Genomic DNA, 19440 nt, shown 5'->3' on the forward strand with positions numbered 1-19440 from the left:
AACCCCAATAAATAGGTATACCATTTTTGCACAACCCACCAGCATACAACAAAACTGTAAACTCCACAGCCATCGAAATATTTGCATATTTTCTGGTTACAAGACTTGAGCTGTAGGATTCAGGTCTTAATTTGCATGTCATGCCACATGGTGGCGTCTTCCAATTTCAGAGCATTTCACTCCGAAGTAAAACAGGAGACTAATAGAAGAAATATCAGAACCCTCCATTTACAGGTGTTGCATCCTGATCTGGTTGGAGAATTACAGCAAATGTTACATTGCACATTAATGAGAATATAAAATTTCTTGAGTTTTTGGTTGGTTTTCATTTTATTTTAATGTTTGCTTATAACATCCGCATTATACTGCATGTTCTTGCATTAATGAAAACCCACACACAATTTAACATCCAATGTAATTGTTTGATGATTTTATTTAGAGGAGCAAATATTTAAGGAAATTGCAGATAAGTGAAGGAACAATAGGTTAGTAATATTAGATGATTTTAACTTTGATGGAAAATATCATGGTGCTGACGATTTAGATGGGGCAGAATCTGTTATTAAGTGTCTGGGAAATTTTTCTGAAGCAATATGTAGATAGCTCTACTATACAATGGCTACACTCAACCTCATGTTAGTTTACGAGGCTGGACAAGTGGCAGATATGTCAGTGAGGACCATTGTTCTATTTACTTCAAGATAATTATAGAATAAGATAGAATTGGTTGACAAGAAGGGTCTTGACCCGAAACGTCACCTATTGCTTTTCTCCAGAGATGCTGTCTGACCCGCTGAGTTTCAACCAAATGGATCTCTGCACATAACACTCGTGCCGGTTCTCTCACATACGTTGATTAACTCGCATCTATTTCTCCATCACATTGCCACCCCAGGGCATTTCTTGTCAGTTTTCCTAACGCTGAGTCACAATCTTTTCCAACTGAATATTTCGTTCGTGACCACATATTCTGGTTCCTACCAAGATACTGGGAACTTTGCTATTGGCCGACATCAAGACTCAGCTTAGCCAATCATTTATATTTGGACTCGGACAAATTATGGAGTTTCCAAGTATACTTGTGCAATCAAAACGTATTAATGGGATAGACAGAACTCAAAAAATACTTTCTTTTGCACAAGATGCTATTATTTATCAATTATAGGACAATATATATATGTCACTCAATCATAGTTTAAATCTACACTTTTTATAACTGATGTTTATGGGGAAAATACACGAACTATTAAATAAAACATATAGACAGAATTATGTTAGTGCATGTCAAACGCAGAATCTCCACAGCTCCTGGTTCACATACTCCTCAATGTAGTGTGTGTTGTATCTGCGGTATGTGCACCAACCAACCCGCACAGCCACGGGAGTCCATCTACTTTTGACACAAGTTCCGGAAGACAAAAGGGATCCTGAGACCAGTGTTCACTGGATATTAGGTAAATTCTGCAAATTATCAAACGCTTCAGGACAAGTATGGAAAGGTGTTCAACTACACGTACACATACTGTCTCACCAACACACACATAAAGATACACAAATGCACACGCCCAGTCAACTCAACTCAGTTGGTGCAAACCTAACTGATCATTTCCTTAGGTTGGAAAAAGCAGAAGGGTCTTGACCCGAAATGTCACCCGTTGCTTAGAGATGCTGCCTGTCCTGCTGAGTTACTCCAGCTTTTCGTGTCTATCTTCAGTAAAACCTTGCTCTCCTGTGCAGAGCTGACTAAATTGCTGCACCCCATCCATCACCAGAACTGCAGAGGAGTATCTATATCGGTGAGACCAAGCGGAGGTTGGGCGATCGTTTCGCCGAACACCTCCGCTCGGTCCGCAATAACCAAGCTGACCTCCCGGTGGCTCAGCACTTCAACTCCCCCTCCCACTCCGTCTCCGACCTCTCTGTCCTGGGTCTCCTCCATGGCCACAGCGAGCAACACCGGAAATTGGAGGAACAGCACCTCATATTCCACTTGGGGAGTCTGCATCCTGGGGGCATGAACATCGAATTCTCCCAATTTTGTTAGTCCTTGCTGTCTCCTCCCCTTCCTCAGTCCCCCTGCTGTCTCCTCCCATCCCCCAGCCTTCGGGCTCCTCCTCCTTTTTCCTTTCTTGTCCCCCCCCCCCCCCCCACCCCCACCCCCCGATCAGTCTGAAGAAGGGTTTCGGCCCGAAACGTTGCCTATTTCCTTCGCTCCATAGATGCTGCTGCACCCGCTGAGTTTCTCCAGCTTTTTTGTGTACCAGAGCTGCAGATATCTTCTGCCCTTTTCCAGTCACTTTTTTCTTTTGGCAACTAAAATATGTTTCAATACATGCTAGCTATCAAAAGACCAACCATAAAATCACAGAACAAAAGCAAAGATCTGACATTCCTGATGTCCATCCAATTTCACCGTTGCTGCTAAATGAATCACATACTTCAATTTATCAATCTGGCAATGAATGATGGTGCTGTGACTATAGCAATTCAAATAAACTTGCATGAAAGTTAATTATCCTAATATCAGAATCACTTGACATACAATGGCCTGACAAGCTAGTTAAATATTTGTTTAAAACTGGATTATTTTGCAGTATGTCTTTATTTAGAAGTCCAACGAAGCACATAATCTCAAATCACTTTCTGTTAATCAAACAGATGCACTATGGAAAACAATCTTATGGGATGCATCTCAGCCTGGTATGGCAAGTGCTTTGCTCTTGAACACCCGAACTTTCAGAGTGTGGTTAACAGCTCAATCCATCACAGACTCATCACTTCATTCCATCCAGTCCACCTTCATGGTGTGTTGCATCAGGAAGGCTGGAAGTATCATCAAGGATACCTGCCATTTCCTTTTCCCTATTCTACCTTCTGGATGAAGATACAGGAGCTTGAAAGCCCCGGCATCCAAACTCAAGAACAGCTTCTTCCCCAATGTTATTAAGATTCCTGAACCAGTCACATCTTACTCACCCCCTTCCAGTTGATGCTGCCAGGTACTCTTGCTCTTAACTCTATCTCATTCGGTTATTGCATTATTTCATGTTGTAGGAAGGTACTGCAGGTGCTGGTTTAAACCAAAGATAGACAAAAAATGCTGGAGTAACTCAGCTGGCAGCATCTCTGGATAGAAGGAATGGATGAGGTTCTTCAGACCTGAAGAAGGGTCTCAACCCGAAACGTCACCCATTCCTTCTATGCAGAGATACCACCTACTACAGAGTTACTCCAGCCATATTATTTCATTTTAGGTATATCTTGCACAAAATTTCACTACCTCAGATTGCACTGCAATATTTGTACCATTCTGCTGTTCTGTACTCGTCATTTATTTATTGTTATATTTATCATTAGTGTATGTGGACAGTTTACTAATCAGAATCTATAAAACATAATATTTCAGCAGCCCATGTAAATACTCTAGCTTTTCAGTGTTCAGATGTTGGCAAATGGAATATTTGTCTCATATCCAGCCTATGTTCAGGAACAATATTCAGACTTTTTCAAATTCAAAACTGCAAAAAAAAACCTAAACTATTGGCATCCAAAGACCTAAAATTGCTGCACAATTTAGTGTTCTGTTGTGCATTTGCCAAAATCATTTCATAATTATACGCCCATACTTCTGAACTAATACTTGATACACATAGTTTTCCTGTGATAACAAAGACAGTTGTTATCCACTCTTGGCAACATCAGCAGATGTGTGTGGTTCATTGCTCGGAGCTGTTTGTAAAATTCAGTATGTGAAGGAAATTAAATTGCCTCACAATACAGAAATGATGACAGTAAAACTCCCAACATCTCTCTGTGGCAAGAGCCTGCAATATTAAATCTGCTCTGGAACTAATATCTATAAAAATATACATATTACATAGTCAATGTGCTATAACAATGAACAGTAAAATTCTGTAGCTAAACTATATAACATAGCCACTAAAATAATTATTTTCTCACTATTTCCCCCCTATCAATTACATGTACTATCTAGCTGCAGGCTTATTTGTACTGCGTGATATAACTCAACAATGGATTCCGCAGACACTGTTTCTCAGACAAGTATGTCTGTATTTCTGCGGTGACTTTTGATGGATTATAACTCCATATAACCACTTCATATTTTGACCAAGTCAACGGCTTTAGACAAGTTGCTTGGGGCTGGGATAGGATGTTATCATAAAGAAAGAAGCTTTCTATCATCAAGTCTGTTGTATTCTCCATCACCAGTGACCTGGTATAAACCCACTCTCCAATTTACTCTCACACAGGCATTAAGGTTTGTCTATTTTAAGCAACTATGCAATTGTCTTTCAAAAGATCTTACAGATATTTATAAACAACCCTTTTTTGCCCATTTTCTTAAACTTGTGCCTCCTGTTACTCCTTTAACCATTAAACTTTGAAAGTTGGCTAAACATTGGTTGCACCTGTACTGCGGGTATGGTGAAAGCAACCAGTGGAAGCGACCTAGCCCAATCCACATCATACTAACTCTTCATTAAATGCTATTCATCTAAATGCCCTGAAGTTTCAAATGTCAAATTACTTGGTCTTTTCCAGAGAAATTGTGTGATTCACACCTTTAATTTCTGGCAATGAAGGAATCCCACTTATCTTCCACCAGGAAAATAGGAATCATTGCCAGGAATGGATATACAATACAATACAATACAATTTATTTGTCATTTGGACCCCGTTGAGGTCCAAACGAAATGTCGTTGTACATATATTGATTGTACATGTCATTAAGCAGATACAATTTCATGTTGTTTCACGTCAAATTAAATTCCATTACAGTTAAGAATGTTATTAGGACAGCCAGCAATGCTGGATATCATCAATAGTACCTTTCATGCATTCAATGTGTCAGCTAAACGACAGTGACAGGAATGGTAGATGTCCTGGCCTGACAGAATCAAATGATTTGTTGTATGAAAGGTATTATTTAAAACTAGAATTTGAATGTTTTTGCTCCAGTACAATTTGACTGGGTGGCATGCAAACAACAAGTTAATTGTTTCTCAGTACATGTGAGAATAATAAGCAAACATCAAGACCAAAAATATGCTGGACCACAGGAGCTGCTGGGCCACATAATGTCAGACGACAGAGTTTCAACCTGTATATCCATGTTTAGGTAAAGGCACCAAATGTAATGCACAATATTTCACAAATGGCCTCACCAACATCTGTACAACAAAATCTCTTCTTAAACTGTTGGCGATACCTTCCATAATTTGCTGAGATTTGAGAGGATACTGATCAGGCAAATATAATTCTGCTCAGCATTTTGTCCACGTGACATCCTGGATAAGTTTGTACAATGTCAGTGTTGTAATCATACAGAAATTGGTCAGCTCAATGCAGTTTTTCATGGAAGTTATATCTTGAATGCAACAACCACAGATGTTGTTCACTCTTTGATGTATCGCTTGGTCTTTTCTTAATATCACGTGGAGTAAGAAGCAAATGGATTATTCACTTGTCACTTCTGGCTGTACGTGCTGCTTTTATTTGACATTAAAATGCTGAACGCTGTCATCAATGAAGGCAGGAATGTTCTGGAGCCTCCTCCTCCCATCAGCTGTTTAATTGTTCACCACCATTCTGAACGTGATGCAGCAGAACTGCAATATTTTTATTCAAATTCAGGTTTAAAATAATACTTTTGATGCAACAGAATGACAAGATGAAGGCAAATTACTCAGCTACTCTATAGTGAGCCTGGAGTCACACATTGACCAGAATGGATAAGAACAGTAGATTTCCTGTCCTGACAAAACCAGATATTATTTAATGACAATTCAGCCATTCCAATATCACAATTATTGAGACAACATTTGCCTTCATTGTAAGGTTACAATATTTCATAAATGTTATATAAATTAAACAGATTAACTTGTGTTGCTGTAGTTTTAACTCAGGCCAGCAGATTAAAAGCCCAGTAATTTAACCATCTGTGCCACTATTCCCTACTGCAATATTAACAGTTTTGCTCAAGGTGCAGAATTTTTCTGGAGATCACCAGAGAAATCCCTAAACTAAACACAGAGATATCAGACTGATGGGTTATTAGTATTGAATGTTTGTTTAGAAATCTTTGGTAACTTTGCTGTTCATTTTCAACAGTTTGGAACTATCTACTGGTTCATTGCTCTTTGCACCATGGCCACACTGTAATACTGTGGCCAGTGCAAAACCACGAAAGGACTTTGAGGACATTATTTAAAGGAACAGCACCAGGCTCTTCCTCAATAGCTGCAGCTGTCTAGAGAAGAGGGTTCATGAGGAGGCTTATTTTTCAGGACACACAGGTAGGGCTGCCATCAGTTCCACACTGAATGAAGCACCCAGTAAATACATTGCAATTGGCTGTAGGACATCGGTACAGCATGCCACATTTTATATTTGGTTTCCTTGATCTTTGTCCGTAAGCCCCAGTTCGCCTTGACGCTGCAGTTGGATCGTGGGTGAAGAATAAAGGGAAGAGATAAGACTTTGCCTTCCATCACAGTGAGGAGGTGTTGGAGACTCACTGTGATGGATGTTTATGTAAACTGTGTTAAGTGTGGGTCTTGAGGTTTTTGTTTTTTTTGTAATGTAAAACTGTAGTAAATGTAATTTCGTTCAAACCTAGGTTTGAATGACAATAGCATTCCATCCAGGATCATGCCCTGGGCCAGGAATAACATTATGATTTGGTTTGGTTGCATTTGATTTTGATCTCAGCAGCAAACATTGTTAATTTACAGATGACCTCAAATATAAATTGAAACTTACATACAGCCATCCTCCAAGTAGGGACTTCTGGAACTGCGTCTGAAAATCCTTCCCTGCAATGCGAAGCAGGCCCTCCATGATCTACCCAACATCACGACAATTCACAAATCCGATGCACCAGCTTTTAACAGCCAGCTACTCAAACCAGGGCTAATCAACTCTTGAGCTTCTGAAGGAAGGAGGGAAATGGAGAGAAGTGGAGGAGAGGTGGAAGGGGGAGATAGGGGTGGCGGGAGGGAGAGCAGGAAGGAAGAGGAAGAATAGAGGAGAGAAAGGGTATAAGGGAGGCAGTGAATGGAAGGAATGAAAATAGACTGAGGGAAAGAGTGTAGAGGTACGAAGGACATATTAGTAAGGTGACTTGACACTTCAATGTCCATAAAGGACGTATCTTTGCTATTGGCAAGGTCAGTCAGAATGAACAGATGTCTGGATTGTGGCTTTGGTGATTTTCTTCAGCTAAAGGGTATATTCAACTTCATATGTACTTTAAAAGGCAATCCAGCAGTGTTTGTGAAAGTGGAAGGATTCCACTCCATCAACCTGCCTATGGTCCATTCCAAATTAGGATCTTATGAGAATCATTTAGCTGGGAATCCATGCGTTTGACATCTAGAAAACATTCAGTCCCGAGCCAAAATGTTGACTGTCCAGTCCCTCCGCAGATCCTGTCCATTCCCTCCATTGAGTTCCTCCACCATTGTATGTTTTGCTAAAACTTCCAGCTATAGTTTCTAGTGTCTCATGTCTTTATATCTTTCCTTTTGCAACAACAAACAGTTCGCAAAACAGAAAAACATGCCTGGCTGAGTTCTCACATCTTGGCATTAATCCATAATCTCACTATTTTGCAATATCTAAAAGAATGCTTGCTAGTCATTAACCATAAATACTCTAAATTTAAAAATAAATGAAACAGAACTCTCTAATAATGAGTGAAGCAACCATGTGCATAGTCTTGTCTAACTAGTGTTAGTCACATGTCCTCTTCTGCAGACTCCTATATAATTTGGAAAATCAAAACATGCAGATGCTAAAAATATGAAATAAAAGTAGTAAATGCTGGAAAGATTTAGTGGGTCAGGCAACATCTATAGAAAGAAAAATGATTAACAGTTCGGGTCTGGATCTCTTCATCGGAACTGGCTGTTGGAGGAAATGGGTGTGAAGAAGTAGCACTTTGATCAAGTCCTTCCCACAGCCAAATGGGAAGCGGAGGAGCATGAGGAGAGGATCTCAAAGTGCTTTGCTGTAGATTGGTGTGAAACTAAATGGCCAAGGCTGCCACAACCAAAATCTTGCTCAAAGTCCCCAAAGGTTAGAACCTTTTAGATCCGATTATTCAGGATGGTGAAGGAGTATTCAGGAGAGAAAATAAATGGAAAACTCAGCTGTCTTAGAGGGTTTGAGAAAACTATATTCAGCAAAACTGCTCAGCATTGTCTTCCCTTGCAGTACGTCTGGCAGAAATTGCCGTAACAAAGTGAGCCCTTGTGCACATCAGACAATGTTTAACAAAGTGATAAGCAAGATGCAGACCATCAACCTTTGGAATGGAAGATTCCCGAGTAATATATATATGTGCCGTTTCAATATGTGTTTGTACCTAAGCCAACACTATCATCAATCTGCCATTATGAATGCTCTAACAGTAGTATAATCACTGCAATATTGAACTAACAATCCAGATGCCATTAATTCAAGGTAAGTGGAAAAAATGATTATTAAACAATAGGTACAATAGTAGGCCATTCGGCCCTTCAAGCCAGCACCGCCATTCAATGTGATCATGGCTGACCATCCACAATCAGTACCCTGTTCCTGCCTTCTCCCCATATCCCCCTGACTCCACTATCTTCAAGAGCCCTATCTATCTCTCTCTTGAAAGTATCCAGAGGACCGACCTCCTCTGAGGCAGAGAATTCTACAGTGAAAAAGTGTTTCCTCATCTCCATTCTAAATGGCTTACCCCTTATTCTTAAACTGTGGCCCCTGGTTCTGGACTCCCCCAAAATCAGGATTCAGCATGATCTGACCTAACATTTCAAGTCAATGACCTTTCTTCAGAACTCATTGATCACCTTCAGGTTTATGATAACCTTGATTCTGTCATCCACCTTCTTGGACTAAAGTTCTAACTACCATCAACATTATGATGCCAATTGAGTGATTAAAGCACCATTACATGCCAGCAAAATTGAGGTTGATGCAATATGGGGAAGATAATTCTAATTGATGGAGGCCAATTTATCATCATAACCCCAGGGCAATGTTGCAACTGTCTTTCCTGATAGGATCCCTTAGTTCAACCACTTTTGCCTAACTAATCCATACATTTTCTTTTGCCCGAATGCCAGATGTGGAACTATTTATTTATGACAAATTTTCAGCTCTACTTATAATTCAAGCAGTAGCTGGTTTAGGCCTATAGAAGGGTCCAACAACATCTAGGCCTATGCTTTCCTGTGGCAGGTAACATTTCTATAACATGAGTACCAGCCATCAACATTCTATAAAGAAATTTCAAGGCAACTAAGGAACTATTAACTGTAACCCCACCAATGGCATTCCCTAATGGAGAACAATGTCACCCTGTTGGTGGCATTCCCATCGTAGACACGAGGAACTGCAAATACTGGTTTACAAACAAAACACAAAGTGAGTCAGGCAGCATCTTTGGAAGACATGGATAGGTGAGGTTTTGGGTCGGAACCCTGCTTCAGAGTAACTGTAGTAGAGGGGAGAAACATGGAAAAGAGAAAGGCAAACAAAAGTTGTATTTTTCGATGATTTAACTGTTGGTTACATCATACCTTCTGTGCCTTCCCAATAGTCCAGCCAAAATTAGCAACATACGCATTAAGGATTATTAATTAGCTTGCTCTTTCTTCCTTTCTTTCCACGCCATAGATTTGCACAGTATAACTATCAAGCCTTCCTTACTTTCCATACAGCAGGAATAAGAGAATTGGTTAAGTGGCACATTTTATGACCACAATGCATCCCAAGACACTTTAAAGTCACTGAATTACAACAATGGCTACAATTTGAAAAGTAATGTAAATCCATCCTCGCAATGTTAGAAAAATATCAGATTGTAATGTACTCAGTCCATTTTATTAAAGGAAATGTACATAGAACATATTACATCACCAACATTTTGTAATGATACAACTGTTTCAAGTAAATGCATATAAAATTATGTGTGAATATTCTCAGTAAACTCAGTAAAGTTTAAATAACTACAAACCATAACCATAGCCTATCATGGATCTGGCATCTGAACTATTGGAGTGATGTGAGTTTGTAAAAAAAAATGTACAGACTAATAATACTTCAATTTCAATTCCTGATTTTTTAAAATGAATTAACTGGTCTGATTAGTGCAATAAGAGGGCACAACTATTAGCCTATTAGACTATGGACTAGAATACGCAGGAGTGGAAAAAAAGGCAAAAGTCACTTTCCCTGGTTGGTCTTGGCACTCACCATTCCTGAGAAACACAAAAAAAGGAAAGAAAATCAGGGCTCACTTGTGAATCTGATGTCAAGATAGCTCCTTTCACAAGCTCAATTTTCTATAGAGGTACCGGTGCTACTGTGAAGTAAAAAGGTGATTATTGCGTCCTCAAGAAACTAAATATTCCAAAATATATCTGGAAAATATTTTATATTTGGCTAATTCCCTTTGACTGTTTTTCCAATTACTCTTCAAGACCTCTCCTCGATAAAGCAATTCAAGTCAGCGTAATGATCCCTCAACAATAGATGCCTGGTACTGAATCAAAGTGGCCAAATATCACATGAGCCGGACCAAAGAATGTAATCATACTCATGGTAGCCACATAAAATATTTTGCTGTAGAAATTACCAACAATGATTGGGAACACATGAATAATGGAACTGTAGGCCACTTGGCCCTTCAAGCCTGCACCACCATTCAATACTGTCATGGCTGAACTATTTGGCCTTTGACTTCTCCACTGTGTATAAACTGCAATTCCTTCTTTCAAATATTTACCTATCTCTGCCTTAAATACATCCAATGATCTGGCTTCTTTCACCTTCAGGGGTAAGAGAATTACAAAGATTCTGACGAAGACTGATGATTTTTTATCTTCCCTATACCAAGGGGACAATGAACATTGGAATAAAGAAGAAAATGGGACATCACAACCAAGTATCATATTTACCAGCTAACTCACAAGACAATGAGATGCAGTTATACAGCTTGTGAAGACTTGATATATATATTTTCATATTTCTTATGGCAACTTGACTACAATCAGGGAGCCATTTTACTTTCAATATGGCCTGGGTGGATTGTGTTGCCTGTACTAACTCTAACATAACTCTAACAAATGTCTTTACACTAACATTTTTTTCCAAACAGCAAATAAAGAGTTGCTAAATGACCAAGTATTTCGAATGGAGAAGTATTTTTTAATAACAGAAAATCGATAATTCTTATTTCTATTCTCAAGTGATGAGCTCCTTTTTAAAGTCTGAGTGCAGAGAATTTCCTATTATTTTACAGTAACAGATAAAATGCTAAACAGTTTTGACTTTATATTTGAGAAATTTTCAATATTTCACTATTATTACAAATCTTAACATCCACTTCTTCTCTGTGATACTGTGGAAATATTGTTCTTGCAATGCGTGGTAGTTGGAGCTATTGCTTATCCAGACCAACCGAGAGGGGGCAGTCTATTGTCTGTTCCCATTAAAGAGAAACAACTTCGGGAGACAGGAAGACAGAAATGATGAGGTGTGGTTTCTTCCAACAGCCAACAATACCATATACGAACAGATGTGCCTCGCCTTCCCCCACAGCAGGGGAATTAGAGAGGGGAAGAACTCTATTCACTGCGTGAAAATAATATACTTGCATTCAGCATTCTGAAAATCATGGGAAAGTATTATTTTTCATTTAACTCAAACCTGTAACTTTGTTCTTTTCTGCAAAGCTACTCATCATCGTTCGGACTAAGTTACACCTATTTTAAGCAACAAAAATATCAAGATCAAGAAACTTATTTTTTGAATCCCACTATCTTCTTGACAAAAACCCTGTATTCACAAAAACAGCCCATTCTCTGGAATCATTTACTAGGCCTTTTGCGCACAATGTGTTAGCAACTGTGTCCCACCAATTTTATTGTCACTGATGTATATGGAACTAATTGACAAGAATGTACTCGAAATGATCAGAGAACATGCATTATTCATCTTCGTGACTGCATCATTTGTATTTAGACTAGCGCTTTGACTAAACAAAAATTCTCACTTCTCACTACTATTCCGTCCTGAGGCCAATTGGAACATGCGCCACGAGAGGCAATCTTTCACACTGGTTTCAGTCTCCTCCCCCTGTCCCCTACCTTTAAAGGCCTCTTTCCACCGCTATTCTTTTAAATTAACTCTTTGATGTTAGACGATCCTCCTTGACAATCTGTTCGTCGCCATCCCAAAGTGTTTTATTTTTTTTATTGACCAATGTTAAGGAACGGTGGCGCCGTTTTTTTCAAATGCTAAAGATGGGGCTATTGTACGATCTGTATAGTCATGTTCAAGTACACGGTACAAGTTGAAGAGATTACATAACATTAACTGATGGAACACAAACCTCTAATACAATTGGCAGTTTAAATAGTTGGGGAAATAAAATGAACCTAAAATTTAGGGTTTAAGGGTTTAAGTATGAGTTTTGCTCTGCAAAATCCAAACAAAATTCAAACTTCATTTCCATCAGTAGTTATGCAAATCTATGCTTTTTAAAACCAGACTTCCATTTGGAAAGCGAAAGGCTGAAAATTGGTGCTAGATTAAAATGTTATATGGTCACTGCGAAAAAAAACTGCTATTATTACAAAAATGTAGAAAATCATAAGTATGCGGATGATTTGTAAATGCAAATTTTTGCAGAGTGCGAGCATGCCATTCCAACACTTAGGAATGCGCCAATTCTTTTTTTTTTAATGGGTTCAAAATAATTGAATGCAAAATTTTGACTATGCACAGTCGAAATTGAATAATTTTGGGAAATGCATGTAATTAAATCCTGGTGATTTGGCAGGTGGAGGATTGTTCTGTGGGCAAGTAGCTAAGGAGTTAATGTAAAGTGGAACCGGGTTGTAAGAACTTGGTTACCTAGGGAACTGTCCTTACCGTTCCATCCGAGCGAGACCAATGGCGAACTCAACCGCGGGGGAGTCCGAGAGCTCCACGCCACGTTCTCGCTCCTCAAAACCTTTTTTTTTTATTCTCTCTCTTCTCCTCGCACCAGTACATGGCCGGGTATTAATAATCCTGACTGTGCCGGGGCGAAAACATGAGGTTTGAGTTCTGGCAGCGCGTTTCTTTTCTGTTTCTAATTTCCGGGGGGGACACCCCCGCAATGGAAAATGCTGCGCGCCTGCCAAGTGGAGGGGTTTGAAAAGATCAGACAAAGGCCGCAGGAAGGCCTCGGGCGGGAGAGAGAGAGAGAGAGCGAGGGAGCTCCGATAGAGGGCGGCGCTAATTGAAGACAAGAAGCACAAGTCTGCGAGCAAGGAGGGAGAGAGAGAGGGGGGAGATTTTGTTGTTTTTTTTGAAGTGATGCGAGGTTAAAGTCGGACGTCGGCGGCTCGAGGGCCCCCCGCGTGACGGAGCCGGCTTCGCGCCCAACCGCCGGCGCCGGCTGCTCGCGGCCGACTGCGCAAGCCGGGCGGGTCACGTGACGCGCGGCCCCTGGATCGCGAGCTGATCGATTGGCGGAGGCGGCAGCGAGAGAGAGGGAGAGGGAGAGGGAGAGCGGGGAGTAAAGGCGAGAGGGGGGGGCCGGGGGGAGGGGAGGGGTGGGGGGAAAAGCAGCGCCGCAACATGGAGACGCACATCTCGTGTCTCTTCCCCGAGATCCTAGCCATGATCTTCAGCTACCTGGACGTCCGGGACAAAGGGCGGGCGGCGCAAGTGTGCGCGGCTTGGAGGGACGCTGCCTACCACAAATCCGTCTGGAGAGGGGTCGAAGCCAAGTTGCATTTGAGGAGAGCCAACCCGTCCCTGTTCCCCAGTCTGCAGGCACGGGGTATCAGGCGGGTGCAGATCCTCAGCCTGCGCCGCAGCCTCAGCTATGTGATCCAAGGCATGCCCAACATCGAGAGCCTGAACCTCAGCGGCTGCTACAACTTGACGGACATCGGCCTGGGGCACGCTTTCGTCCAAGAGATCCCGTCCCTGAACGTGCTAAACCTGAGCCTCTGCAAACAGATCACGGACAGTAGCCTGGGGAGGATCGCACAATATCTCAAGAATCTGGAGGTGCTGGAGCTGGGCGGCTGCAGCAATATCACCAACACAGGCCTTCTGTTGATTGCCTGGGGCTTGCACAGACTAAAAAGCCTGAATCTGAGGAGTTGCCGGCATGTCTCGGATGTAGGGATCGGCCATTTGGCAGGCATGACTAGAAGCGCTGCGGAAGGCTGCTTAAACCTGGAATATCTGACTTTACAAGACTGCCAGAAACTATCCGATCTCTCCTTAAAACACATCTCCAAAGGCCTGACCAAACTCAAGGTGCTCAACTTGAGTTTCTGCGGTGGGATTTCAGACGCGGGTATGCTGCATCTTTCACACATGACGAGTTTGTGGAGTCTCAACCTAAGGTCCTGTGACAACATCAGCGACACCGGCATCATGCATTTGGCCATGGGTAGCTTGAGACTGAGTGGGTTGGACGTTTCCTTCTGCGATAAGATAGGCGACCAGAGCCTGGCTTATATCGCGCAAGGCTTATATCAACTCAAATCGCTTTCCCTTTGCTCCTGCCACATAAGTGATGACGGCATCAACAAAATGGCCCGGCAGATGCACGAATTAAGGACCCTAAATATCGGCCAGTGTGTGCGGATTACAGACAAAGGACTGGAGCTCATAGCTGACCATTTGACCCAGCTGACTGGCATTGATCTCTATGGCTGCACAAAAATCACCAAAAGGGGTTTGGAAAGAATTACGCAATTGCCCTGCCTTAAAGTTCTTAACTTGGGACTCTGGCAGATGACTGAAAGTGAAAAAGTGAGGTGAACATTTTTTTTCCTTAAAAATGCTTAATAATTATCGCCATTGCTGTCAAAACAAGAGTATTGGGTTTTTTTCTCTCCAAAAAATTGACTCAAAAACGACAAAACAAAAAAAGGTGATTGTTCTGTTGTAACTTGCAAGACATTCTTTCCACACTGTGCTATCAAATAAGTTGCAGTATTCCCATCCTTCAACATAGTTTTCATAACGAAGTAATTCTGACACTGGTTACATTTGTTTATGGAAACTGGTTCATACTTTTTTTGTTTTGTAGATGGTATGCATATTGCTGATAAGACACATTCAAGGCTACCTCGTTTTTTTTTTGTGCCCTGAAATTGAGGAGTTTAACAGTAAAATCTGCCTAGGCAAACGTTGCCCATCCTCGCTGGTTGGTTTTACTACCCTTTTTGGACTTAAACAAAACAAAAGATATTCGATGAAAATAAGTTGGCCGGCAACATTTTTACAAGAAATTTCTGAAGCACACGAGGCTGGTTTTTGCAGTCTTGGCTGCACCCAAGTCAGAATCGCGAACTATAGTTTTATGCAAAGGAAAAGGACTGAATTTGGATTCTAGACGCCTTGATCTGGCAGCTGTGCTGGCTTATTTTTTGATCGACATTCTGCGCCAGTTGGGGGGGGGGGGGCTTTTTCCCCCCCTTTTGTGAAATTATGAAAGCCTAGTCTACCTTAAATAGGGGGGAGCTCGTCAAGAGAAAAACTCATCAATTCCCGAGGACTGATTTGCCTGTAAAAAGGGCCATGATGCAGAGACAGGTAGTTGCTGAAGGAAAAAGAGAGGAAAACAAAAATATCCTGCTGATCAACCTATATTTGAATTGTACTGTATGTGAATTTGTAAATGATACTTAAACGTTTTATATTCTTACAGTAAACGTTAAAAGCTGATATTTATATAATAAAGACGGGAAAATATGAAGTATGTTTTGGAAAAAAAAAGACAAGTGTCAGTGCCCCCATTGTGTGTGTATGTGTGTGTGATCATTTTGAAAAAGTACGGTGGTGGAAGTGGGCCAATGGCGCCTTGTCAGTGACGAGGGCAGCTTTGTGGAGCGCAGCACCGGCCAGGTTTCCTCTTCACCCGGATGGTCTTGCTCTCTCTCGCTCTCTACATTGACGGCACCGTGTGCTGCGACTTTCTGGCGCATTTTACTGAAGGGGGAGGGGGAGGAGGAGGAGGAAGCAGCAGCAGGGAAGTTGTCGGGCAGGGCGAGCCCGGTGCTGGCGCTGCATTGTTGAGTAAAGTTAAGAAGCCACAGCGCTGGTCTTTTCTACCGGCCCACTCATGCATACCAAATAGCTCAGTGTGCGGCTCCCCCGGGATCCGCGGCCTCCCTGCCCATGCTGAAGTTTTTTTGTTTTTTTTAAGCATTCCTGTCCATTTCTGAATGCGCTTCGAATCAGTTTCTCAAGCAGAAGGGAGCAAGGTTACTCCTAGATTGACTGGGCCATACTTTAAGAAAATTAAATTGGTTTGGGGAGTAAGTTTTCCAAGTTGCTGTGGGTACATGGCATTTCAACATCGTTTCTTTTGTTTTTAAGTGATAATTTGAATTATTGAGGTTCACTCATTCTTTTATCATTTTAAAATAGGATATTTTGCTGGATTTTAATAAATCACAGCATTCTATTTCTAACAGACATATATTGGTACATTATAAAAAAAAAACTTGTTAACTCGGTCAAATCTGCCTTTTGAAAATGAAAAACTTTAGCGAAGTTCCTCCCACAGATCCTTGCCCGCCCCCAAAGTCTGGAATTTTTCAGCCACCATTTTAATAAATACTCCTGAATTTAGTTTTCTTTGAGATTTGCAATGGCTGTAAAATGCCAGGGGTACATTTATGGTATAACCCAAAACATCAGGTAACAATGTATTTGTGGTTTAATAGGCTGTTTATAACCTGTCTTACCATCATCTATCAAGGTCTGAGTTTTATCATAAAAAATGGCAATTCAATTGGAACATGCAGGTTATTTTCATGTGTTTATAATATTTGACCAAGACTCACCATAAAAACTTTAATATTATAGTTTAAACAAAACCTTTTCAAAAATAGGTCAATATGAATTATGTGAAATAGATTAATAAATATTTGAGATTAAAAAATTGAGAACAAATTATAAAAGGGATAATTAGTACTCTAATACAACATTTTCATTGAACTGCAAAGTAAAAATAACTAAGCTCCGGTCACCTTTTGGTGGGCTATGTCACAATCTGCTTTACAGGATATTATCACATCTTTATTTGAACATTAAGCTACAAGAATTGAAAAAGGAAGATTATATAGTTTTTGATGACTAACTGCACTTAGATCTCAAAATGAACCATTATTTTCATTTGTTTAATAGTCATTTAATATCTGACACAATTTGGACTCCAACTGGTCTTAAGGGAAGTAAATGTGTAATTCTTATCCATTTGGGTCTCTACATCAGGAGACTCAAAAATGTCATCATGAGAATGGCAAGCAAATTTTAGCCAACTGATTCACTTGGGAATTTTAGAAAGTGTACCTCGTTCAAATCTTCAATCACCTATAATTCATGCACTTGTGAAATTAGATTTGAATTACTTCTGTTTTTCAGGATGAGGATAATTACAGTAAACATTACAAAATATCTTCTAACTAGAAAGAAAACATAGAAAATAGGTGCAGGAGTAGGCCATTCGGCCCTTCGAGCCTGCACCGCCATTTATTATGATCATGGTTGATCATCCAACTCAGTATCTCGTAGCTGCCTTCTCTCCTGATCCCCCTAGCCACAAGGGAAAATAGCCAACATTTCTGTGCCTAGTGCTGACCTTCAGCTAATAGCAGACAGGGGCTTGAGTCCTTACAAGGATGCTAAATAGATTACATTTACTTATTTTGGCCATGATGCTGTTGCCTTATACCAAACTAGATCATGCAATCAATCTATTGCTAACAATTAATTCTGCTAAACAGCCATTTCATACTAAAGTTTTCAGTGTTTTAAACATGTCCATTAACACCAAAAATGTGGCATGGCAATTCACAACCACTACAGATTATTATTGTAAATGAAAGAGCAACATGGCAAGTTAGTTGGCAGTGAGCGGATTGTGGTCTTCGAGTCATACAGCACGGAAACAAGCCCTTCAGCCCAACCTGTCTTTGGTGACCAAGATGCCCCATCTATCTATTTACTGCCACCCACAAGCTGCCTTAGGTTGAACTTCATCAGACAAAGGTGGATCCAGAGTTAGAGAAAAATACAAGATGTGAAACCACTCCTTAATTATGGAAGACTGCGGAATAGCTTGGTAATTCACACCTAATGGCAATCTATCCTGAGTGATGGGGCTATAGGCTACCCATGAGAAATTTAAAACAATTCAATGTAGATTCCGATAATTGAGATGTAACATTGTCAATCATGGCAGATTAACAGGTTTCTGTACATTGTAACAACTGCAGCAAAAATACCTCATTTTAACATGATAATATTAAAGAACAGAAGTACCATATCAGTATTGTGAGGAGATCCAAATCACAAAATTAAACTACGCACAACTTGATTTTAATTGTTAATTTATTTCAATGGTATTCCATGATACTGAATAATCTTGTCATAGTATTGTGTACCTGGTCACAGTGGCACTGTTTGTGAAAACTGTGATACATTAGTGGAGACATTACACCTATTACATTACAGAATGGTTATATCACAAAGGCAGTCATTTGACCTGGAACAGACACGTGCTCCAGTTCCACATTACACCAATCTACTTGGACCCAGTTCCCCACCCTCACCTCATTGCTGTGCAAGTTCTTTCTTTTCAGATACTGATCCAGCTTCCACTGAAGGCTAAAACATAATATGCCTTCATCAGTAATGCTGTTGTTCACAGTATTGGCAACCTGAGTTTTATCCAAATCATATATATATGATATATATAGTGGAATTGAATTGATGAGGTTGTCATAGGAAATGGAGAAATTAGTTGCTTTTACAAATATACCATATTATTTCACAGGATATGAGGACAATTGCTTGTAATGCAAAAAATCAACATGCGGTTCTATATGCCTCTGTTTAAAATGTTGCATTGTTCAGTGAAACTATTCGGGCCATGGAAGAAATGGTTAACCACAAAATCCATCCTGCATTGTAACTTTTCCAGATTTCAAAATTGATAATGAAATCAAGTGAATTATTTTTAATATTAAGACTAATTATAATCAATTGCCACCAGATGCCTTTAGAGTAATTTGAAAACTGAATGGTTGAAATTGTTATTATTTTGTTTATAGAAATAACCTTTACTAAAACTGCTGAAGAGCCAACATTAAAATATATATATTTTATATATATATATATATATATATATATATATATATATATATATATATATATATATATATACATACACACACACACACACACACACACACACACACACACACACACACACACACATATATATATATTTATATATATATTTTTTTTTTTAAGAGTGCACCATTCTCCAATACAAAGAAATGTTGCTGATTCCAATATTAAATAGGCTGGGTTTTCGATTGTTTTCATGTCTGCTCT

General features: G+C 40.1%; 2 protein-coding genes across 3 annotated transcripts in view; one reads left to right on the top strand and one right to left on the bottom strand.

Moving 5' to 3' along the window:
* wnt5b (Wnt family member 5B) overlaps window positions 1-19440 on the bottom strand; it is a 76064-nt gene that overhangs the window by 14282 nt on the left and 42342 nt on the right. Inside the window, exon 1 of one of the 2 annotated variants that reach the window (XM_033037517.1) lies at window positions 12955-13309. The exons of the other annotated variant lie outside the window; for it this stretch is intronic. The gene's annotated coding sequence lies outside the window, so the exon portion shown is untranslated. Of the gene's footprint in view, window positions 1-12954; window positions 13310-19440 lie in introns of those variants that run through there. 2 annotated transcript variants of the gene reach the window in all.
* fbxl14 (F-box and leucine rich repeat protein 14) lies at window positions 13602-15826 on the top strand. The gene has a single exon (XM_033037515.1). The coding sequence runs from the start codon at window positions 13648-13650 to the stop codon at window positions 14848-14850; it is 1203 nt and encodes a 400-aa protein (XP_032893406.1). The 5' UTR covers window positions 13602-13647; the 3' UTR covers window positions 14851-15826.

This window comes from Amblyraja radiata, chromosome 19 (genome assembly GCF_010909765.2).
Source record: "Amblyraja radiata isolate CabotCenter1 chromosome 19, sAmbRad1.1.pri, whole genome shotgun sequence".
Classification (NCBI taxonomy): Eukaryota; Metazoa; Chordata; class Chondrichthyes; order Rajiformes; family Rajidae; genus Amblyraja; species Amblyraja radiata.

Coding starts and splice junctions, on each gene's coding strand:
- fbxl14 (XM_033037515.1), top strand. CDS start 13,648: ATGGAGACGCACATCTCGTGTCTCTTCCCCGAGATCCTAGCCATGATC.